General features: G+C 36.2%; 1 protein-coding gene, 2 long non-coding RNA genes and 1 other non-coding gene across 4 annotated transcripts; 3 read left to right on the forward strand and 1 right to left on the reverse strand.

Annotated features, from left to right (window-relative positions):
* Positions 1-88: 88 nt before the first annotated feature.
* Positions 89-195, reverse strand: LOC138890952 (small nucleolar RNA R71). Its single transcript, XR_011407314.1, has one exon. It is a non-coding gene; the product is annotated as a small nucleolar RNA R71 (small nucleolar RNA).
* A 5,266-nt stretch (positions 196-5,461) lies between these two features.
* On the forward strand, positions 5,462-7,197 carry LOC138888965 (uncharacterized). The gene is made up of 3 exons (XR_011406479.1): positions 5,462-5,507; positions 5,841-5,907; positions 7,110-7,197. It is a non-coding gene; the product is annotated as an uncharacterized lncRNA (long non-coding RNA).
* A 5,593-nt stretch (positions 7,198-12,790) lies between these two features.
* Positions 12,791-14,792, forward strand: LOC138888964 (uncharacterized). The gene is made up of 4 exons (XR_011406478.1): positions 12,791-12,854; positions 13,187-13,253; positions 13,815-13,961; positions 14,384-14,792. It is a non-coding gene; the product is annotated as an uncharacterized lncRNA (long non-coding RNA).
* Positions 14,793-19,077: 4,285 nt separating this feature from the next.
* On the forward strand, positions 19,078-22,252 carry LOC138889197 (uncharacterized). Its single transcript, XM_070172464.1, has 3 exons — positions 19,078-19,758; positions 19,818-20,146; positions 21,961-22,252. The coding sequence occupies exons 1-3, from the start codon at positions 19,078-19,080 to the stop codon at positions 22,250-22,252; spliced, it is 1,302 nt and encodes a 433-aa protein (XP_070028565.1).
* The last annotated feature ends 2,684 nt before the right edge of the window (positions 22,253-24,936 follow it).

The following is a 24,936-nucleotide window of genomic DNA, read 5'->3' on the forward strand; positions in this document are numbered from 1 at the left end:
GCGAAGTTTGCCACAAGGTTCCATTACCACATGGGATCAAATGACTCAGAAAATTTTAAACAAATCTTTTTCCCCTGCTAAAACCACAAAGTTAAGACAAGACATATCTAATTTCTTGCAGACTGACACAGAGTCAGTTTATCAAGCTTGGGAAAGGTTAAAAGCAATGTTAAGAAAATGTCCACACCACGATATTCCTAAACATATGCAATTATATATTTTTTATCACGGGCTAAAATTCTCTTCTAGAAATTTGATAGATGCAGCTGCAGGAGGTTCAGTAATGGGAAAAATAACAGAAGAAGCGTTGCAATTGTTGAATGAAATTTCTGAGAATGCCATCCAATGGCCATCTGAGCGTATAATTATCAAGAAGGCCGCTACAGTAAATCAGGTTGATGCTTTAAATACACTAACACATCAAATTGTTTCTTTGGCACAAAAGTTTGAAACTTTTCAGGTGAATACACAACAACCAAGCCAATCTGAGGCTTGTGACATGTGTGGAGGAAATCATCAGAACCATGAATGTCAAGCAACCAATCACAATGATGAACATGTCAATGTCATCGGTTACAAGTAGTATCCTTTTGGAAGTCCAATGGCACAGAAACATCCAGGATTTCAATGGAGCAATCCAAATGGTGCAGAGAACTCTCAAAGCTTCCAGAAGCAACAAATACAGGGTCCACCCGGATACTAGAATCCAAACCATGGTCAATCGAACTTTAGACCTTATCAACAAGCAGGGCCCAATCAGCAAAGGCCTCAACAAGCTCATTCAAGTCTTGATGATCTTCTGTATAAGTATATTAAGGTCACTGATGAAAAGATGGAGAGCCAAAATTCATCCCTAAAAAATCTGAAAATACAGTTGAGCCAATTGGCAGCTCTTGTTTCAGAAAAGATTCAAGGTCCCTTACCAAGCAATACAGAGAAAAACCCAAAAGAGCACCTTAAGGCCATCACCTTACGGTCAGGTAAGGAGCTTGATGAACCCTATGCAGACCAGTCAGAACAACAGGTAAACAACGGTAAGAATGTTGAAATACCCTCTGAACCATCTCAAAAGAATGAAGTCAAGAAAAAAGAAGAAAAAAATATTGAAAAATTGATTCCTCTCCCTGTGAATATTCCCTTTCCACAAAAAATGAAATGAGAAAAGCTTGACAACCAATTTGCAAAATTTTTGGAGATTTTAAAACAAATTCACATCAATATTCCTTTTACTGATGCTTTGTTACAAATGCCTTCATATGCCAAATTTTTAAAGGAATTTTTGTCAAGTAAAAGAAATTAGAAGAAGTTTCTGTGGTAATGCTTACGAAAAAATGCAGTGCTATACTTCAAAATAAGCTACCACAAAAATTTGGTGATCCAGGCAGTTTTACAATTCCATGCACTTTGGGAGGAGTATATTTTGAAAAAGCACTTTGTGATTCTGGAGCTTCGATAAATTTAATGCCATTTTCTATCTTTAAAAAGTTAGATCTTGGTGAAATAAAAGACACAAGTGTTTCTCTTCAGTTTGCAGATCAAAGTACTAAGAAACCTAAGAGAATAATTGAAAATGTACTCGTAAGAGTAGATAAGTTTGTTTTCCCTGTAGATTTTATAGTACTTGAAATGAAAGAATGTCCTAATGAACCAATAATTTTAGGTAGACCATTTCTTACTACATGAAGAGCAATTATAGATGTTCATCAAGGACAACTAATTTTAAGAGTTGATGAAGAAAGAGTCATATTTGATATGCAAAAGATACTAAGATATTCAGGAGATGAAACATCATCTTCATGTTTTTCAATTGACATGATTAGTTATCTTACAGATGAATTCAAAGATGATCAATTAATTCCAGATTCAATGGAAAGATGCTTGATCAAATCAGGCACCACACAGGACGATGATCCCACCATCAGAAAAGAAGCTGAAATATTTGGCAAAGATTCAGAAGAAGAAGAGATGAAATCCGAAAAGGTTCAATCAAAAATTGAACTCAAAACTCTGCCTTCTCATTTGAAATATGTTTATCTTGAGCAAGAATTATTTCTAGTAATTATTTCATCTTCTCTTACTGCAGAACAAGAAAATAGTTTGATTAAAGTATTGAAAGCACACAAAGGAGCTTGGGGTGGACTGTAGAAGATATTAAAGGAATTAGTCTGGCTATTTGTACACACAGAATTCTCATGGAGGATAGCTACAAGCCAATAGTCCAGCCGCAAAGAAGATTGAATCCAGCAATGCAGGAAGTAGTGAAAAAAGAGATCGTAAAGCTGTTGGCAACAGGTATTATATGCCCCATTTCTGACAGCCCGTGGGTAAGTCCCGTTTAGGTAGTACCAAAGAAAGGAGGTATGACAGTTATAAAAAATGAAAATAATGAGCTCATACCTACCAGGATTGTTACAGGATGGAGAGTCTGTATTGATTACAGACGTCTCAATGATGTCACTAGAAAAGATCATTTTCCTTTGCCATTTATTGATCAAATGTTGGAAAGAATTACAGGATATGGTTTTTACTGTTTTCTTGATGGCTATTCAGGATATAATCAGATACCAATTGCACCAGAAGATCAAGATAAGACAACCTTCACATGCCCTCATGGAACATATGCCTATAGGAGAATGCTATTTGGTCTGTGCAACGCCCCTGCTACATTTCAGCGTTGGATGTCGGCAATTTTTGCTGACATGACTGACCATTTTCTTGAAATTTTTGTGGATAATTTTACACTATTTGGCAAAACATATAAGGATTGTCTTAACCATTTCACCTTAGTTCTTAAAAGATGTGAAGAAACAAACTTAGTTCTTAATTTGGAAAAATGTCATTTTATGGTTACGGAAGGAATTGTTTTAGGATATAAAATAAGTTGATAAGGCAAAAATTAATCTTATAGCAAGATTACCCCCTCCCACAACTGTGAAAGGAATTAGAAGCTTTATAGGTCATGCAGGTTTTATAGACGATTCATAAAAGACTTCTCAAAGATTTCAAAACCGCTGACTAACCTCTTGATGAAAGACACTAAGTTTGATTTTTCAGGTGACTATGTAAAAACATTTGAAACCCTTAAGGAAAAGTTATCAACTGCACCTGTAGTTGTGTCCTCTGATTGGAACCAACCTTTTGAGGTCATGTGTGATGCTAGTAATACAACAATTGGAGCTTCTTTAGGCCAAATAAGGGATAAGATTTTTCGTCCCATTTACTATGCTAGTAGGACATTGAGTGAGACACAAGTGAATTATGCCACGATAGAAAAAGAGTTACTAGCAATAGTGTTTGCTTTTGATAAGTTTCGCTCCTATTTGATAGGAACCAAAGTCACTGTTTTTACTAATCATGCAGCTTTAAAATATCTCTTAGCTAAGAAGGATACTCGACCTAGATTATTAAGATGGATTTTACTTCTGCAAGAATTTAACTTGAGATAAAGGACAAAAAGGGACAGAGAACTAAGTAGCTGACCATTTGTCTAGATTAGAAAATCCTCATCTTGAGTTTAATGAGATAAAAGAAGAATTTCCTGATGAACATATTTTTTCAGTTGACACAATTGTGACTCAACCACCCTAGTTTACAGATATCGCGAATTACTTGGTTGGAAAGTGGATACCACAAGATTACTCTTACCAGCAAAGAAAAAAGCTTATATCTGATGCAAAGTATTATCTGTGGGATGAACCTTACTTGTTCAAAAATTGTGCAGATAATATCATTAGAAGGTGTGTACCTAAAGAAGAGATGAATAAAATTCTATATCACTGTCATGATGGAGCAATTGGAGGATATTATGCAACAAATCGAACAACTTTTAAAGTTTTAGAAGTCGGATTCTTCTGGCCCACACTCTTTAAAGATGCCCGAGCATATGTAGCACAATGTGATAGGTGTCAGAGAACAGGTAATATCACCAAGAGATATGAGATGTCTGTAACGACCCGACCGGTCGTTTTGAGCTCCGACGCGTCATTCAACAGTTTGAGGCCATGAGCGGCTTCATCTCAGGTATATTGACTTGTGTGTACGGTCAGAATTAAAATTCAGGAAGTTTGGAGTCAAATCTAAATGGAAATTCTCATTTTGAAAGCTTAAAATTGAAGAAATGAACTAGGATTAGAATTTTGAGTAAACGACCTCGGAATTGGGATCTGAAAGTTCCAGCATGTTCGTATGATGATTTCGGACTTGGGCGTATGTCCGGATTTGGTTTTGGGTAACCCGTGAGCATTTCGGCGTATATTGTGAAAGTTAGTACTTTAGAAGAATTTCATAAATTTGGGTTGGAAGGCATTTCAGAGTTATAGATGTGTGTTTGAGATTACGAGTCTAGGAATAGCTCCGTATGGTGATTCTGGAGTTGGGAGCGCGATCGGAAGTGAATTCGGATGTCCAGAGGTCATTTTGAAGTCATTTGGCTAAATATAGAAATTTGAAGGTTTTTGAGAAAATTCGACCGGAAGTGGAAATTTTGATATCGGGGTCGGAATGCGATTCCGAAAGTTGGTGCAAGTCCATAATGTCGAATATGACTTGTGTGCAAAATTTGAAGTCATTCGGACTAGTTTTGGTAAGGTTTGAGACACTTAGTCTCTTTTAAGGAAGTTTAAGTTGGAAAAGTCAACCGGATATTGACTTATGTGTTAGAGGGCTCGAAATGTGAATTTTATGGTTTGGATAGCTTCGTTAGGTGATTTGGGACTTAGGAGTGTGTCCGGAATATTTTTGTGATGACCGGTGTAGAATTAAGCTTGAATTGGCGAAGTTAGTATTTTGGCGAATTCCGGTTGATAGGTGAGATTTTGATCCGGGAGTCGGAATGGAATTCCGAGAATTGCTGTAGATTTGTTATGTCATTTGTGATGTGTGTGAAAAATTTCAGGTCATTCGGACATCGTTTGGTCGGGTTTTTGATCGAAAGTGTATTTTCGGAAGTTTTTGGAAACTTAGACTTGAATTCGATGATGATTTGATGTTTTGATGTTATTTTGGGTGTTTAGAAGGTTGGGACAAGTTTGAATGATATTGTGGGACATGTTGATATAATTGGTTAAGGTACCGAGGGCCTCGGGTGGATTTCGGAAGGTTAACGGAATGAAATTCGGACCAAAAAGAAAAGAAAAAGCTGCAGAAATTTCTGGTGCAATTTTCTGATTCGGGGAGCCTACTTTAGAAGCTCATATCTCGGGATATATAAAGAGTTATATGGTGTACAACCTATCAAATTAACGATCTTCGAGTCTAGTTTCTAAATCTTCAATCCGTTTGTCATTTGGATACTTATACAAGACGTTATGGGTGTTTAAACAGAAGGTGTCCGACAAGGAAATTTTTTAATAGGATGTACAACTTGTATAGCACAAGTGCAAGGTACAACTCGACGAAGCACGGACAGATTCTTTTAAACACGGATTTGGCTTATTTCTTTCATTTCTTTCATTTGGCTTGAATTATTTTGGAGAGCATTTCAAGGGGGATTTCATCAAGCATCAAAGGTGAGTTGTTTCTACTTATTTCCAAGTTAAATACATGGATTAGAGCTGAAAACTCAAGTAAATTATGGACAAAAATGGTGGTTTAGGGCTTGAAACTTAAGAGAATTAAATGGTGATTTGAGGGATCAAATGAACTCCGATTTTTGTGAATTTGGTATGTATAGACTCGTGGCGAGATAAGGGTCGTATTGATGTAAAAATTTCAAAATTTTGAGACGTGAGCCCGGGGCTCGGGGTTTTGCTAATTTCGGGATTTTCGACATTTTTCGAGTCTTTTCGATTGGGTTATATTCCCTTAGCCTATTGTAATGTATTTGTTGTGGTTTTGACTAGATTCGACGCGCGAAGAGGTCGATTCAAGAGGAAAGGGCATTGAGGACTAGTCTACGGCCGGTTAGAGGTGAGTAATAGATGTAAATGCTGTTCTAAGGGTTTGAAACCCCGGACTTTCACATCGTAACGCTATATTGAGGCGTGACACGCACTCCATGGCGAGTGCGGGGTCGGATACTATTGGGGATTGTGACTTGGTCCATCCCGTGTGATGTTTATACTATACTGGTGATTGATACACATACTTCATTGATATTACTGGGCTTGATGCCATGTTTGGGGCCTTGTGCCGATTTGTAAAATCCTTCGAGGATTGATATTACTGCTTAGCATGATTTGCATATCATTTAATTTCAGTCCAAGGTTTTAAATGCTGTTTTGCAAACTCAGCCATAATTCTAAGTGTTGAAAACTTAAATGATATTTTTAAATGTATTCCGGGCTGGGAACTTCTGTTTTGTAAATGCCCAAGGGGCTTATTATATTATTTTCTGGACTGATTATAAAGTGACTTGAAACAGTGGTAACAATGACACTGTGTGATATACTTGAAACAGTGGTAACAATGACACTGTGTGATATACTTGAAACAGTGGTAACAATGACACTGTGTGATATACTTGAAATAGTGGTAACAATGACACTGGATGATATACTTGAACAGTGGTAACAATGGCACTGTATGATATAAATTGGTCAGGTAACAATGGCTGACCGGTCAGGTAACAATGACTGACCAAGATATTGCGCTTGGGCTGTAGGAGCCCCTCCGGAGTCTGTACACACCCCCAGTGAGCGCCGTCGACGATAAATAAATATGGATGGCTCGGGCTGCACGCCGCAGTGGGTACTGGAATGTACCATCATATGCATTGCATTGCATTCATGCATTTGTTCATTATTTGTTGTTGTGATATTTCTGGAGATATTTATCTGCTTTTGCTGGTGCTATCTGATCCTTGAGTGTTGGGGCCCGAGTGGCTGACCAGGAACGAAGATATTGCCCGAGGGGCGGGTTTCTGTGCATAGTGACACCGATGGCTGGAATTATTTTGCAACTGTTAAAAAGATTATTTTCAAAAGAGGTTTAAAACTGAGTCAAATATTTTATAAAGGATTTTCATGGAATTACTGTTTTCAAAAAGGGTTGTACCGTCTTAGATAGCATGATGAAGTGTTCTTACGTGATTTCTTATCGCTCAGTTATTATTTACTCTTATTACCACTGAGTTGGAAGTACTCACTTTACTCCCTGCACCTCGCGTGCAGTTGCAGGTACTGTTCACCCGGTAGCGGGTTATTAGCGGACTGAAGGTATACTATTGTAGCTGAGCAAGGTGACCGTCAGCGTTCACGGCACCGTATTTCTTCATTGATTCTAAATTCCATTCTGTATATTGCTGGTCTTGTATTAGTATTTAGATCTTTAGATGCTCGTGGCTTGTGACACCCCGATTTCGGGCTGAGTTGGGATGGTTTCCATTATTCTATCATGTTTACTTCGCACTTGTGATTATATTATCTGCGAATTAGACTTATTCCTGCTAAGTAATTATAAAGAGATGTATTGTTTTGTTGTTGGCTGGACTTGTCCCCATGAGAGGCGCCATCACGACCGGGTTGGGATTTTGGGTCGTGACAAGTTGGTATCAGAGCCTAGATTACTTGGTCTCACGAGTCATGAGCCGGTTTAGTAGAGTCTCGCGGATCGGTACGGAGACATCTGTACTTATCCTCGGGAGGCTGCAAGACCTTTAGGAATACTTCATATTCTTGAATTCTTATCGTGCGTCTTCGATTCAGCTTGAAAAGAAACTTTTGAAATTCCTTCCGCGTGATCGTATGCACTAACGGGCGCTCAGTATCAGATGTGTCTTGATGGCTTTTGATTCCCCGATCGAGGGGCGATGTGTAATCTTTGTGAGTTTGAAGTTAGACCAGTCAGGAGGACTTGAGGCCAAATCTTTGCCAATGGCTTGAGCACCGAGGTGCTGATTTTGTGAGCAAGTGTTTTGAACTCATATGTTCATTATTGTCCTTGTTAGCCGGAATGGAGGTTGGATATCCACGTGATGAGTATGTTAGTGTTGCGAGGTGTATTTGTACGACTTGGTAGTGGCGAAGAAGCCTACTGGATAGTAGATGAACTGTTAAGTGATTCGTTTCTTATTGTGATTTGTTGAGTAGCCCGAGTTATGGGCGCGTGAAGAATATTTTTCGTGTCTCCTAGTTAGATAAGTCTGGGAGCTGAGATCGCTTCCGTAAATGTATTATGACGAAATCGTTGAGTCAAGGAGACCACCTTGAAGGTCGAAAATATTAAAGGAAGAATATGTTCCTACTTGGTTGAATAGCCCAATAATGGAGGGTTGAAGGGTATTTTCTATGTGTTATGATTCAAATAGGTGCAACGCATGTCCATGTATCAATTTAGATTTATGTAATTGATATGCATTGTGATGCTTTGTCAAGTTGTGGATGTGTTGTTAGGATGATTTTGGTGATTCTCTGGCAGGTGGATAGGACTAATTACAAAGGAGGCTCTGTCGAAATTTTTGAAAAATTTAGGACTTAAAAAAAAAATTGGTCGCCTAGAGAGTGGGCTTAACTGTTGTGTGAGTAAATGCAAGAATTGCAGAAGAGTTAAAATTCCAGATGATTCGTGTTTCCACGAGCTTATGATGGAGTGAGTTTAATCTCACCATGATATTACGACAACAATAGAGTATATGTGTTGTGATCTATGGCTTCGAGCCAAGTTGGGGAGCTTGCTGTTGATTAGCTGATTGCACAGTTTAATACCTGCGTGAATTCTGGTTATTGGCGTATTGGTGGGTTATTGCAGCTACGGAAAATGACCATGAGTGGTAATTTGAGTAAATGAATTGTTGGATGCATGCTATGGTTAGCCTTATTGGCTCATGTTCAGACTTGAGGGAAGATTCATGATTTATGCCTCGTATAGGTGCAGGCTTCGAGGGAAGTGATCCCTCTAGGTGCTTTATCGAGAGGGTATTCATATGTTATAAAATTCAGTAGAGTTGGTTGCATTCGGGGCCAAGTCAGAGCTGGGTGGCTCTCAATAGCGGTCCTAGTTAATTCAAGAGGTAAAGTGTGGTGCCTAATGATTTTGAGTCTATAAGTACGGTTAAGAGTCAAGCTTTTGAAGCAGCTTATGAAGAAAGGCACAGAATGTTCTATGATGTTTTGACTTGCGGTGTAGCATTTGAGAGACATGAAATGGTCATGGTATTTGAGACAGCATGGTCTCGTGATTTAAGGTCACTCGGGGTGAGTTTGGTTGAAATAAGTTAGGTGTTAAAGGGAGATATTATTATTTCTAAGGCAATCAAGGATAAATTGGAAGGAAGTAGATTGATTAGCCATAGTTGAGTTGGTATACTGGTGTCAGTGATCGGTTCGTTTAGCGTAATCGAGTTATGAATGTGAGGCTTGTCGGCCGCAGTGATTGATGTTATTCTGAAGCATTCTTTTGTTAGGGCCTATTATGAGTAGGCGGATCCCAGAAAGTGTTATGGTGGCTTGGATAACTACTTAGAGATTGGCATATTCAACGATTATGAGGATTCGCCTGTATGCTGCTATAGTTCTCCTGAAGTGAGTTAAATGGAAAGTCTTATGTGATGAAGTATTAGCCTATCGGTGGTTCCATAGTTGTGATGGAAATCGCGTCTATCGTATATTGGCACGTGAGGTACAGTGAGTGATATGAAATTTGAAGTAAGGACCAAGGTTGCAGTTTGGTCAATGACTGTGATGTCACAATCTCAGATGAGCAGTATATGAGTTTCAGTGTTTTGAGTAAGATGGGTATTGACGTCAGTATCACCTGAGGTCGGTGTTCTGTGAGAAAGGCTTTGCATCCTGGTTAGGGATTCTTGATCGCTTTTCAGTGTTAGTGCAGCTGGTGGTTTGGATGTGTAGACCCGTTAATTATTTCGGAAGATGGTGGGAGCTTGTCCTACAGGAATATTGTATAAGTGTGACATGTAGTTACTTGATTAATTAGAAATTTAAACCAAGTATGAGGATTTTGGTAATATCATCCATTTGAGAATTTATGCCTGGAGGGCACTCTGTTTATTGGGTTATGGACCTGTGAAAGATTATTGGCCTAGCTTGGCACGATCAGGATCGACTTGAGGTCGGTGGATAGATTTAAATGTGGAAGTGAGCCTTACGTCAGGCCAGTTGTGTTTATTTCAGCAATGCGCTCTTTATGGAAGGATAGTCGTGGTCTTATTTCGTGGTCAGTTAATTCATGTAAAGATATATTGCACCATATGAGTTGTGAGACGGCTTGGTAAATTCCTTATGTGTTGAGGTTCCGCTCAACGGTGATGTTATATGAGCAGGATGAGACTTAGATCATGTATCGCACCTCAGTTGTGCTTGAGTTTGTAGCCTATAGCGCTATATGTTTCCTTGGGAATGATATTATGCACCTTAGTGTGTTTATGACCGATATTCGGTATTTTGATGTGATGAGCTATTCAGCTCGACGTATATCTCCTTATGTGAGTTCTATATGTGGATCGGGTGGCACACCGCCATGGGTATGTTGTTTGGATCGGGTTGCACGCCGCAACAGTGTGATGTTCAGTTCAGTGCCCATATTTGCTTTTGTGTGTTCTGTTTCCCTGTTTTCTGAGGAAGTCTATGTTAGTGTGCGAGTTGAGTAGTTCCTTCTAGAGTTCGCCTTCCTTTTGTATCGCGTTCGAATTGATAGCATACTGGCACATTGTGGCGTCTTGTGGGATTTTTGATTATGTCTGAGGTGGCTTATTGCCTGAGCAGTTCGTACTGGGTGAGACGAGGTTACTAGATTTGGGATCAGTGCAAACTGATTATATGAAGTATATTATAGAGCAAAGATCATTCTTTGGTTTGCGACAAGGTAATTGAACTTGTCAGGAGTGTAGATCCAATGAATTGTTGATTCAGCAGTTGGTTGTGAATTTCGGCACATCTCTTCAGTCGTATCGGTGTTAAAAAAAATATAAAAATATATAAAAATAAAATAAAAATTAGAGCAAGACCTGTGTAGATCATGAGATGCAATGGGAGCATCAGATTCGTGGAATTTCGACCATTATGTTTAAAGAATGTTATTGTGGTTCTATGAGTAAGTGATGCAAAGTGTGAATTCAGCAAAGTTATGCAGTCATGTTTGGGTACAACGTGTGGAGATTGATATGGTGGTCGTATGATGGAAACAGGCTTGGCAGGGAAATTCAGGATGTTGGAATTGGGCCTAATGGCTTATTTGCTTGAATAAATAAGTATATCTACAGAATTATCGAGCTAATGTGCTCAACGGAGTAGTGGTAGCATGGGAAGGTGCATGATGTGTTAAACAAGTGATTTTGGACTACTTCAGTGTAGTTCTCAGCACGTTCGAGGACGAACGTATGTTTAAGTGGGGGAGATTGTAACGACCCGACTAGTCGTTTTGAGCTCCGACGCGTCATTCAATAGTTTGAGGCCATGAGCGGCTTCATCTCAGGTATATTGACTTGTGTGTACGGTCAGAATTAAAATTCAGGAAGTTTGGAGTCAAATCTAAATGGAAATTCTCATTTTGAAAGCTTAAAATTGAAGAAATGAACTAGGATTAGAATTTTGAGTAAACGACCTCGGAATTGAGATCTGAAAGTTCCAGCATGTTCGTATGATAATTTCGGACTTGGGCGTGTGTCCGGATTTGGTTTTGGATAACCCGTGAGCATTTCAGCGTATATTGTGGAAGTTAGTATTTTAGAAGAATTTCATAAATTTGGGTTGGAAGGCATTTCAGAGTTATAGATGTGTGTTTGAGATTACGAGTCTGGGAATAGCTCCGTATGGAGATTCTGGAGTTGGGAGCGCGATCGGAAGTGAATTCGGATGTCCGGAGGTCATTTTGAAGTCATTTGGCTAAATATAGAAATTTGAAGGTTTTTGAGAAAATTCGACCGGAAGTGGAAATTTTGATATCGGGGTCGGAATGCGATTCCGAAAGTTGGTTCAAGTCTGTAATGTCGAATATGACTTGTGTGCAAAATTTGAAGTCATTCGGACTAGTTTTGGTAAGGTTTGAGACACTTAGTCTCTTTTAAGGAAGCTTAAGTTGGAAAAATCAACCGGATATTGACTTATGTGTTAGAGGGCTTGAAATGTGAATTTTATGGTTCAGATAGCTTCGTTAGGTGATTTGGGACTTAGGAGTGTGTCCGGAATATTTTTGTGATGACCGGTGTAGAATTAAGCTTGAATTGGCGAAGTTAGTATTTTGGCGAATTGCGGTTGATAGGTGAGATTTTGATCCGGGAGCCGGAATGGAATTCCGAGAATTGCTGTAGCTTTGTTATGTCATTTGTGATGTGTGTGCAAAATTTCAGGTCATTCGGACATTGTTTGGTCGGGTTTTTGATCGAAAGTGTATTTTCGGATGTTTTTGGAAACTTAGGCTTGAATTCGATGATGATTTGATGTTTTGATGTTATTTTGGGTGTTTAGAAGGTTGAGACAAGTTTGAATGATATTGTGGGACATATTGATATAATTGGTTAAGGTCCCGAGGGCCTCGGGTGGATTTCGGAAGGTTAACGGAATGAAATTCGGACCAAAAAGAAAAGAAAAAGTTGCAGAAATTTCTGCTGCAATTTTCTGATTCGGGGAGCCTACTTTAGAAGCTCATATCTCGGGATATATAAAGAGTTATATGGTTTACAACCTATCAAATTAACGATCTTCGAGTCTAGTTTCTAAATCTTCAATCCGTTTGTCATTTGGATACTTATACAAGACGTTATGGGTGTTTAAACAGAAGGTGTCCGGCAAGGAAATTTTTTAATAGGATGTACAACTTGTATAGCACAAGTGCAAGGTACAACTCGATGAAGCACGGGCAGATTCTTTTAAACACGGATTTGACTTATTTCTTTCATTTCTTTCATTTGGCTTGGATTATTTTGGAGAGAATTTCAAGGGGAATTTCATCAAGCATCAAAGGTGAGTTGTTTCTACTTATTTCCAAGTTAAATACATGGATTAGAGCTGAAAACTCAAGTAAATTATGGACAAAAATGGTGGTTTAGGGCTTGAAACTTAAGAGAATTAAATGGTGATTTGAGGGGTCAAATGAACTCCGATTTTTGTGAATTTGGTATGTATAGACTCGTGGCGAGATAAGGGTCGTATTGATGTAAAAATTTCTGAATTTTGAGACGTGGGCCCGGGGCTCGGGTTTTGCTAATTTCGGGATTTTCGACATTTTTCGAGTCTTTTCGATTGGGTTATATTCCCTTAGCCTATTGTAACGTATTTGTTGTGGTTTTGACTAGATTCGACGCGCGAAGAGGTCGATTCAAGAGGAAAGGGTATTGCGGACTAGTCTACGACCGATTAGAGGTGAGTAATAGATGTAAATGCTGTTCTGAGGGTTTGAAACCCCGGACTTTCATATCGTAACACTATATTGAGGCGTGACACGCACTCCATGGCGAGTTCGGGGTCGGATACTATTGGAGATTGTGACTTGGTCCATCCCGTGTGATGTTTATACTATACTGGTGATTGATACACATACTTTATTGATATTACTGGGCTTGATGCCATGTTTAGGGCCTTGTGTCGATTTGTAAAATCCTTAGAGGATTGATATTACTGCTTAGCATGATTTGCATATCATTTAATTTCAGTCCAAGGTTTTAAATGTTGTTTTGCAAACTCAGCCATAATTCTAAGTGTTAAAAACTTAAATGATATTTTTAAATGTATTCCGGGTTAGGAACTTCTGTTTTGTAAATGCCCAAGGGGCTTATTATATTATTTTCTGGACTGATTATAAAGTGACTTGAAACAGTGGTAACAATGACACTGTGTGATATACTTGAAACAGTGGTAACAATGACACTGGATGATATACTTGAACAGTGGTAACAATGACACTGTATGATATAAATTGGTCAGGTAACAATGGCTGACCGGTCAGGTAACAATGACTGACCAAGATATTGCGCTTGGGCTGTAGGAGCCCCTTCGGAGTCTGTACACACCCCTAGTGAGCGCCGTCGACGATAAATAAATATGGATGGCTCGGGCTGCACGCCGCAGTAGGTACTGGAATGTACTATCATATGCATTGCATTGCATTCATGCATTTGTTCATTATTTGTCGTTGTGATATTTCTGGAGATATTTATCTGCTTTTGCTGGTGCTATCTGATCCTTGAGTGTTGGGGCCCGAGTGGCTGACCAGGAACGAAGATATTGCACGAGGGGCGGGTTTCTGTGCATAGTGACACCGATGGCTGGAATTATTTTGCAACTGTTAAAAAGATTATTTTCAAAAGAGGTTTAAAACTGAGTCAAATATTTTATAAAGGATTTTCATGGAATTACTGTTTTCAAAAAGGGTTGTACCGTCTTAGATAGTATGATGAAGTGTTCTTACGTGATTTCTTATCGCCCAGTTGTTATTTACTCTTATTACCACTGAGTTGGAAGTACTCACTTTACTCCCTGCACCCCGCGTGCAGTTGCAGGTACTGTTCACCCAGTAGCGGGTTATTAGCGGACTGAAGGTATACTATTGTAGCTGAGCAAGGTGACCGTCAGCGTTCACGGCACCGTATTTCTTCATTGATTCTAAATTCCATTATGTATATTGCTGGTCTTGTATTAGTATTTAGATATTTAGATGCTCGTGGCTTGTGACACCCCGATTTCGGGCTGAGTCGGGATGGTTTCCATTATTCTATCATGTTTACTTCGCACTTGTGATTATATTATCTGCGAATTAGACTTATTCCTGCTAAGTAATTATAAAGAGATGTATTGTTTTGTTGTTGGCTGGCCTTGTCCCCATGAGAGGCGCCATCACGACCGGGTTGGGATTTTGGGTCGTGACAATGTCACTGCAATCAATACAAGTATGTGAAATATTTGATGTTTGGGGAATAGATTTTATATGTCTTTTTCCTTCTTCTCACTTTTTTTTGAATATATCCTTATGGCTGTGGATTACGTGTCAAGATGAGTTGAAGCCATCCCTACAAGAAAGAATGATGCTCGTGTGTAATTTTCTTAAAAAAAATATTTTTACCAGATTTGACACACCGCGAGTCATCATTAGTAACCAAGGAACTCTTTACATCAATAGGCAATTTTCTGCTTTACTCTCAAAATATAATGTGACTCACAAAACAGGAACACCATATCATGCTCAAACTCAAGGGCAAGTTGAGGTTTCCAACCGCGAGTTAAAAAGAATTCTTGAAAAAACGGTTGGAATCTCAAGAAATGACTGGGCTTTAAAATTAGATGATGCATTATGGGCGTACCGAACGGCTTTCAAAACGTCAATTGGAACATCTCCATATAGATTAGTCTTTGGAAAAACTTGTCATTTGCCCGTAGAATTAGAACATAAAGCTTTTTGGGCATTGAAAGCACTGAACTTTGATTTAACCTCCGCTGGTAAAAAGCGATTTATTCAGGTTAATGAATTGGAAGAACTGAGATTGGGAGCCTATGAAAATGCTAAATCTTTTAAAGAAAAAACAAAAATATGGCATGACAAGTTGATCCGACCAAAGAGTTTCAAAATTGGAGATCAGGTACTTCTTTACAATAGCCGACTTAGGTTATTCCCAGAAAAATTAAAATCCAAGTGGACGGGTCCTTACAATGTTATAGGTGTTACTCCATATGGGGCTATTGAAATTCAGAAAAATGGAGGAGACAAGTTTAAGGTAAATGGTCACAGGCTAAAATTGTACTATGGAAGACATTTTGAACAACATCCATCGGTTACTTCGATAGACTGATGAATTCTACAATTAATAAGTCGAGCTGACAACGTTAAACTCAGAACTAAGATACAAAACCCGTAACCAATGAGGGAGAAACAGTGGAGCCTCATAAGCCCGACATAGATTTGGGTAATTAAATGCTTATCAATTGATCTGGTCAATATCCAGGTTATTGTACAACTAAAACATCTCATGAAGGCCTCTACAACAACAGAGTCACCTGTGCAGGAGTAACTCCATGGTGATTGGTATGCCTAAGTAACTGGTTGATTAACCATTTAATGATTCAATTCAAAATGTTGGCACAAGTAAATTTGTTAGTTTATATTTAAACCAGAACCAAATGACTGATAAAGTCTTAAATTAGTCAGTCTATTACATATAAAAATATGTGTTGTCACACACTCTTTCAAGTTTTTTCTTCTCTCTCCCTATATATATATATATTCATCTTTTATTTTATTCTTAATTGTTGTTCTAGTACAATATTAAAGTTTCAAAGTAAAAGTTTACATATTTTTCAAACATAATTTTTTTTATTTATGCCATACAACTTCCAAGTTTGTGATTTTATTTTTGTGAAGGCAAGAACGAGTATCTCCAAATTTGAGAAAATGTTGGAATTGAGAAGCATTATGATCTCAACAGGTAGAATCAATAAAATTCTGCTAGAACTTGCCCCAAATGTCTATCAAGGTGAAATTCTAGACAACACTATCTTTAGAATGAAATTAGGCTTTCTTTGACACCTTTTTTTTAGCGTATCTATTTTAACGACAAATATTTATATTTTACCTTTTATCACCCAACTTTGAGCTCCCCCCCCCCCCCCCCAAAAAAAGAAAAGAAAGAAAAAAAAAAGAAAGAGGAATAAACCAACTTTTATTGATACACCATATTAGTTTACCTTACAAAAAGATTGATACTACTCCTTCCGGCTATAGTTGAGCAAGAATGATTATTAAAGCAAGCGAGAAGGAATACTTATGGAGTAAATGTTCTATTTTACTCTTAAAAAAAAAGAAAAAAAAGAGAGGAAAACAAGGTGTATATACCTGTAAAATAAATTATTGGTTCAAGAAGCTTGAATTTAAGAAATCTATTGAGAGAAATGATGAATTAAGTGATGTTAATTATGAAATTGGAGACCAGGACCTTTAGCCCAATCTCTAGAGTTATTTTCTTGTGTTGAGTTGTACATAGTTACTTTGATAAAATAATCGGCTCTCATAATAAAGCTGGATGGAACAAAGTCACTACAAATATATCCTTTTACCTTACCAGCATTAAGCCTATCATTACAAGCCTTAAAAAGTCCTAAAATAATTTTAGAAATTAGTGTTGATTCTACATTAGTGGAGACTGACATGAAGGGCAAGCCTATGGACAAAATTTGAGAAACTCGCAATTGTAATCATAATGTTATCAATCTCAAAAGGTTCATCAAAAAAGGAGTTGAAATTTTTTGGCAAACAAAAGCAGAAGCAGAAACAAGGTATAAATTTGACGACTTAAAAAACTTATAGGTTTTGAATCTTATGTGAAACTTTATTTTTTTACTTTTCTTCTCTACAAGAAACAACAATTATTAATAAAATTACTGCCTCGAGGATGAGCAAGGATTCAAGTGCGGGGGAGTTTGATGACTATAAAATATTCATATATTATATACTTAAAAATAAATTATTTTAAATAATATATATATATATATATATAATATGTCAATTATCTGTATTTTCTAATAGTATTTTGCAGGAAATAAAAATATCTTGATAAAGCAAATAAAGGAATAAAAAGAGAAGCACGAGGCATCATGGCAATAGAAGCACGACACATCATGACAATAGAAGCACGACGCATCATGGCAAAAGAATCACGAGGCATCGTGGCACCTTATAAGATTTGATTTCTATAAATAGGATGTTTGTGTTGAAAGGGGGAGGAGATCATACATGCTTAATTAGCAACTTTTCTCTAGCTTTGGTCTTTACTTCTCTCTTTATCTATTTCATTTTATCTTGTAGTCTTTGAATTTTCTAAGAGTGTTGATAGTATTTTAAGAATTTATTTCTTTGTGAGATTTAAATACTCCATAATGGAGTAATCTCTTTTGTTGGGATCGTTGATGAAGCTCGATAGCGTTATAATATTAATCTCAATTTTACTACATGCTTGACCTGAAATTTTCTAATTATATTTCTATATTGTGTTGGAATATTAGTTTTAATTAATTATTATCACTTCTATCTATTTATTCTCCAAAGTTAGTTGTATGTCAATTTTGTAATCTTGCTTACTTCCATTCTAATTCTCACGGAGGAGTTATAGTTAGCAAGATTATTGATTTTTAGTAAAAATTAATCGCAAGAGGTTTTTGCTATCTTTTAGCACAATTCAGATAAGAAAATTATTTCAATTTAATCGTCATGAGTCATATATCAATTGATTTACATAACTTCGCGGAGTATTATTAATTGATTATTTTTTAGTGAGCAAAATATAATTGTATTAATAATAAACAGTTACTCCTAAGAGCAATACATGTAGAAGCTAAGATTTTATTAGTATCACGCTATCGAGTGAATTCAATGATTCCCAACTCTTTTTAAATATAAATCTTCCGAAAGTTATTTTGATTCAACTTAAGCAATTTAAATTTTCAACAAATAAAACTTCATCAATCTGATTCTCTCAAATAGTAGTAAGAATATTATAAGTTTGTAGCTAGATTCTCCAATCTCTGTGGGACGATATCATAAACTATACTAGAATTTGACAAAGTACGAGTAACAAAATCTTATACGCATTGGCCTCGTCAAATTTTTGGCGCCGTTGCCGGGGATTAGCACAAGTCTACTTCAGACTAAATATTCTGTTACTAATTTGGGAACTTACTATTAGTATTATTATCTTTGCTATCAATATTTACTAAATATTACTACTATTACTTTTACTATTACAAGTACTAACATGTTATACAAGTGTTATTATCATTTATCCTTCTTATCATCATTATAGCATAACAATCACTATTATTAATACTAGTACTACTTGTAACTATATTCTATATTAGTATTATATTATTATTCTCCATTGTTAGTTACTATTACTACTAACTGATTTCGTTTACCATTTTTTTTAATAATATCTATTGCGAATTAGTACTAATATAACAACTATTATCATATACTACTATACAACAACTATTACTAATAATAATAATAATAATAACAACAACAACAACAACAACATTATCATACTACTATTTTTATTTGATCGCTTATTATTTTTGTCATCTTTGTAATCTTTGTTCTCCTTGTTATTCATCACTTTATTTTGATTATTTTCTTCTAAGTACTACTACTACTACCACTTTAGAGGTTAAGTTCAGTTTGTTTTTTTAGAATTTTGAGTAGTTTATGACCCGCTATTCTATAAAAGAGTTGGTCAATTACGATTCTGAAATTGAAAGATCTCTTCGATTGCGCAGAAAAGGACAAGCATTATCTTCCCAAAGCATAGCTTGTGAAGGTATGGAGAATCAGGAAGTAGAAAATATCAACCCACGCGAAGTATCACCACCAGTACAAATAGAGGATCAATTTGATGAAGTGACGCAAAGGCCAGCAAACAGAATCCTAAGGGATTATGCTAGACCTGACCGCTTCAACTGGGAATCTAGTGTCAGAAAACCTCCAGTCGTAGCCAACAACTTTGAAATCAGGACTGGTCTGATTCAAACAATTCAACAGTCTTTCATCTTCACTGGAGACGCAAGTGAAGATCCGTGGAGTCATTTAATTGACTTTTTGGAAATTGTTGAAACAGCTAAGTATAATGGAGTACCTCCTGAAGCTATCAAGTTAAGGCTATTTCCTTTCGCTTTAAAAAGAGATGCCAAGACTTGGTTGCGAAGTTTGCCACAAGGTTCCATTACCACATGGGATCAAATAACTCAGGAATTTTTAAACAAATATTTTTTCCCTGCTAAAACCACAAAGTTAAGACAAGACATATCTAATTTCTTGCAGACTGACACAGAGTCAGTTTATCAAGCTTGGGAAAGGTTAAATGCAATGTTAAGAAAATGTCCACACCACGTTATTCCTGAACATATGCAATTGTATATTTTTTATCATGGGCTAAAATCCTCTTCTAGAATGTGATAAATGCAGCTGCAGGAGGTTCAGTAATGGGAAAAACAACAGAAGAAGCGTTGCAATTATTGAATGAAATTTCTGAGAATGCCATCCAATGGCCATCTGAGCGTATAATTATCAAGAAGGCCGCTACAGTAAATCAGGTTGATGCTTTAAATACACTAACACAACAAATTGTTTCTTTGGCACAAAAGTTTGAAACTTTTCAGGTGAATACACAACAACCAAGCCAATCTGAGGCTTGTGACATGTGTGGAGGAAATCATCAGAACCATGAATGTCAAGCAACCAATCACAATGATGAACATGTCAATGTCATCGGTTACAAGTAGTAACCTTTTGGAAGTCCAATGGCACAGAAACATCCAGGATTTCAATGGAGCAATCCAAATGGTGCAGAGAACTCTCAAAGCTTCCAGAAGCAACAAATATAGGGTCCACCCGGATACCAGAATCCAAACCATGGTCAATCGAACTTTAGACCTTATCAACAAGCAGGGCCCAATCAGCAAAGGCCTCAACAAGCTCATTCAAGTCTTGATGATCTTCTGTATAAGTATATTAAGGTCACTGATGAAAAGATGGAGAGCCAAAATTGATCCCTCAAAAATCTGGAAATACAGTTGAGCCAATTGGAAACTCTTGTTTCAGAATAGATTCAAGGTCCCTTAGCAAGCAATACAGAGAAAAACCCAAAAGAGCACCTTAAGGCCATCACCTTACGGTCAGGTAAGGAGCTTGATGAACCCTATGCAGACCAGTCAGAACAACAGGTAAACAATAGTAAGAATGTTGAAATACCTTCTGAACCATCTCAAAAGAATGAAGTCAAGAAAAAAATATTGAAAAATTGACTCCTCTCCCTGTGAATATTCCCTTTCCACAAAAAATGAAAAGAGAAAAGCTTGACAACCAATTTGCAAAATTTTGGAGATTTTAAAACAAATTCACATCAATATTCCTTTTACTGATGCTTTGTTACAAACTCTGTTTTAAAAGGCAGAATTAGGACTCGCCCGGGGCTCACCCTAGGGCGGAACACTCGCAAAACTCCCTTGGGCTTATGTGTGGGGCTTAGTTCCGTGAGACTTATGCTTTGGCCATCGTGGCTTACGCCCCGGACATGCCCAACGCCCAGCGTACTAGACTCGCCTAATAGAACTTTATGCAATTGTATGTAACTAACCTTGTGAATCCTCAAATTTTCTTAATAAATCCTTAAGTATTCAAAATTACTTTTTTTTATTACCATAAATCATTAAATTGAGAGTATTTTATGTCATAATTAAAATAAAAATTATTGTACATTATCCACTAAGACTGCTATGATAGTTAGTTTTAAATAAATCTTTCATTTAAAAAAGTATTATTTATTAAGTTTTGTTATGTCTTTAATATATAATAGTCCATAATTTTTTTATAATTATTTTTCAAAATATTTTTTTTCACGTTTACGAGATACAATAATTATTAATTTAATAGCTCAGTATTAGCTAGTAATAATTAGTTATCATAGTATTGTATGGTGAATTATGTGTCACTCTATTAACTTGTTGAAACTTAAAAAATAAATGATGCTAGAGAATCGTATTGAAATTGTGAATTATGTTTTTATATTAATTCTCTTTCTAATAGAAAGCATAATAAATAAAAGGACTATTTTAAGAAAAATATCAAATTATAAAATCGAAATTCTTTCAAGATTCATTACTCCTTAAGAGGTACATATAAGATTTTGTATCGAATACATTACTTTTGATGTTTGATTGTAATGATGTTGCAGCTAATTTGCATATTATGATATATGTCATACTTTTTGTATTATTCATAGTTGAATTATACTTTATTTTAAATAGATTATTTGTTATAATTTTGTGATTTTAATATAATTTTAATAATTATATTTTATTTTATACTATTTTAAAATTCTTGAAACTAGTAAAATTTAAAGATCCGTGGGACTTACGCCCCATGTCTCAGGGCTTACGCTTCGCCTCGTCAGAGGTAAAACGCCTCGCCTCACGCCCCACCTTTTAAAACATTGGTTACAAATGCCTTCATATGCCAAATTTTTAAAGGAAATTTTGTCAAGTAAAAGAAATTAGAAGAAGTTTCTGTGGTAATGCTTACGGAAAAATGCAGTGCTATACTTCAAAATAAGCTACCACAAAAATTTGGTGATCCAGGCAGTTTTACAATTCCATGCACTTTGGGAGGAGTATATTTTGAAAAAGCACTTTGTGATTCTGGAGCTTCAATAAATTTAATGCCATTTTCTATCTTTAAAAAGTTAGATCTTGGTGAAATAAAAGACACAAGTGTTTCTCTTCAGTTTGCAGATCAAAGTACTAAGAAACCTAAGAGAATAATTGAAAATGTACTCGTAAGAGTAGATAAGTTTGTTTTCCCTGTAGATTTTATGTACTTGAAATGAAAGAATGTCCTAATGAACCAATAATTTTAGGTAGACCATTTCTTGCTACAGGAAGAGCAATTATAGATGTTCATCAAGGACAATTAATTTTAAGAGTTGATGAAGAAAGAGTCATATTTGATATGCAAAAGATACTAAGATATTCAGGAGATGAAACATCATCTTCATGTTTTTCAATTGACATGATTAGTTATCTTACAGATGAATTCAAAGATGATCAATTAATTCCAGATTCAATGGAAAGATGCTTGATCAAATCAGGCGCCACACAAGACGATGATCCCACCATCAGAAAAGAAGCTGAAATATTTGGCAAAGATTCAGAAGAAGAAGAGATGAAATCCGAAAAGGTTCAATCAAAAATTGAACTCAAAACTCTGCCTTCTCATTTGAAATATGTTTATCTTGAGCAAGAATTATTTCCAGTAATTATTTCATCTTCTCTTACTGCAGAACAAGAAAATAGTTTGATTAAAGTATTGAAAGCACACAAAGGAGCCTTGGGGTGGACTGTAGAAGATATTAAAGGAATTAGTCCGGCTATTTGTACACACAGAATCCTCATGGAGGATAGCTACAAGCCAATAGTCCAGCCGCAAAGAAGATTGAATCCAGCAATGCAGGAAGTAGTGAAAAAAGAGATCGTAAAGCTGTTGGCAGCTGGTATTATATACCTCATTTCTGACAGCCCGTGGGTAAGTCCCATTCTGGTAGTACTAAAGAAAGGAGGTATGACAGTTATAAAAAATGAAAATAATGAGCTCATACCTACCAGGATTGTTACAGGATGGAGAGTCTGTATTGATTACAGACGTCTCAATGATGTCACTAGAAAAGATCATTTTCCTTTGCCATTTATTGATCAAATATTGGAAAGAATTGCAGGATATGGTTTTTACTGTTTTCTTGATGGCTATTCAGGATATAATCAGATACCAATTACACTAGAAGATCAAGATAAGACAACCTTCACATGCCCTCATGGAACATATGCCTATAAGAGAATGCCATTTGGTCTGTGCAACGCCCCTGCTATATTTCAGCGTTGCATGTCGGCAATTTTTGCTGACATGACTGACAAATTTCTTGAAATTTTTATGGATGATTTCCCACTATTTGGCAAAACATATAAGGATTGTCTTAACCATTTGACCTTAGTTCTTAAAAGATGTGAAGAAACAAACTTAGTTCTTAATTGAGAAAAATGTCATTTTATGGTTACAGAAGGAATTGTTTTAGGACATAAAATCACTGCTAAAGGGATAGAAGTTGATAAGGCAAAAATTAATCTTATAGCAAGATTACCCCCTCCCACAACTGTGAAAGGAATTAGAAGCTTTCTAGGTCATGCAGGTTTCATAGACGATTCATAAAAGACTTCTCAAAGATTTCAAAACCGCTAACTAACCTCTTGATGAAAGACACTACGTTTGATTTTTCAGGTGACTGTGTAAAAGCATTTGAAACCCTTAAGGAAAAGTTATCAACTGCACCTGTTGAGAAAAGCTTGATATTTAATTAGTGAATGATAGAGAAGCGAGCTCATAATCCATCGAGTTTCAAACCGAAAATTCAAATTTAGGAGAAGTCTACACTTACTAGCAAGGCATCTAGACTGAGATTGGTCTTTTTCATTAAAAATTGTGTTTGAACTATAAAAAAGGGAATTTTATAATAATATGTTTGGAGATTTATTTATCTAGCTCAATAAAGGATAAATTTCTACCACATGAAAGTTCCCAAAGTTTTATAGGAATATCTTGATATTATAATTATTGTTATTTTTGTGCTCTAATACCGAAGACAGATTAATAAATTAGAAAACTTTTGTCATGATACCTTTTCGCCTATGAATCTTACAAAAAAATAGTAATACGTAACAATATAAACTCTAAAAATGACTAATGTTGAGTTAATATTTCACAAGAATTGGCGTTTAAAATTTTCATAGTATGCATAATTCTTATATGGTCAAAAATAAAATAAAAAATAACCAAAGAAAAGGGTTAAAATTATAGGTAGTCAAAAGATGGACTATATTTTAATAACATAAGTATATTTTTCAAGAATATAATTATATAAACTGACACATTTTTCCTTTTAAAGAAAGTGAACATTAAATGAATTTTAAATTGCTTTATTAAATTCACATATGTTCGTGCTTTATTTATTTATAGTTTAATATGTATTGTTAATAATATCAAATCTCTATGCATTTAAAACGGGACAAAGAATTCCATTCAACTAACAAATCTTCCAAAGATTTCTTGAGACAAAATGAACACACAAAAAAAATTAATTAAAGGAATATTTGAAAAAAAGAGCGTGAAAAAATAATTAATTCAATTACAACTTATCTCAAATACTAACGGTGAAACTGGAAACGGACGTGCCTGCTTTAGCACGGGCTAGCCAGTTTTCGGACTGGTCATTCAAAAATAGCCAGCGTTTGCAAAGTCATTGAAAAATAACAACTATTTTGCTACAACACGGAAAGTTCCAGCATAATATACTGGATATCGGTGCACCTGTGTATGAACTTCCAGCATATTATGTTGGAACTCCAACACGCGAAAAGTTCCAGTACTGGAGATTGGAGCACCGATGCTCCACTCTCTTGTATATTATGCTGGACCGATATCTTATACCGGAATTCTAGTATATCATACAGAGTATTTTTTCGG

This window comes from Nicotiana sylvestris, chromosome 4 (genome assembly GCF_000393655.2).
Source record: "Nicotiana sylvestris chromosome 4, ASM39365v2, whole genome shotgun sequence".
Classification (NCBI taxonomy): domain Eukaryota; kingdom Viridiplantae; phylum Streptophyta; class Magnoliopsida; order Solanales; family Solanaceae; genus Nicotiana; species Nicotiana sylvestris.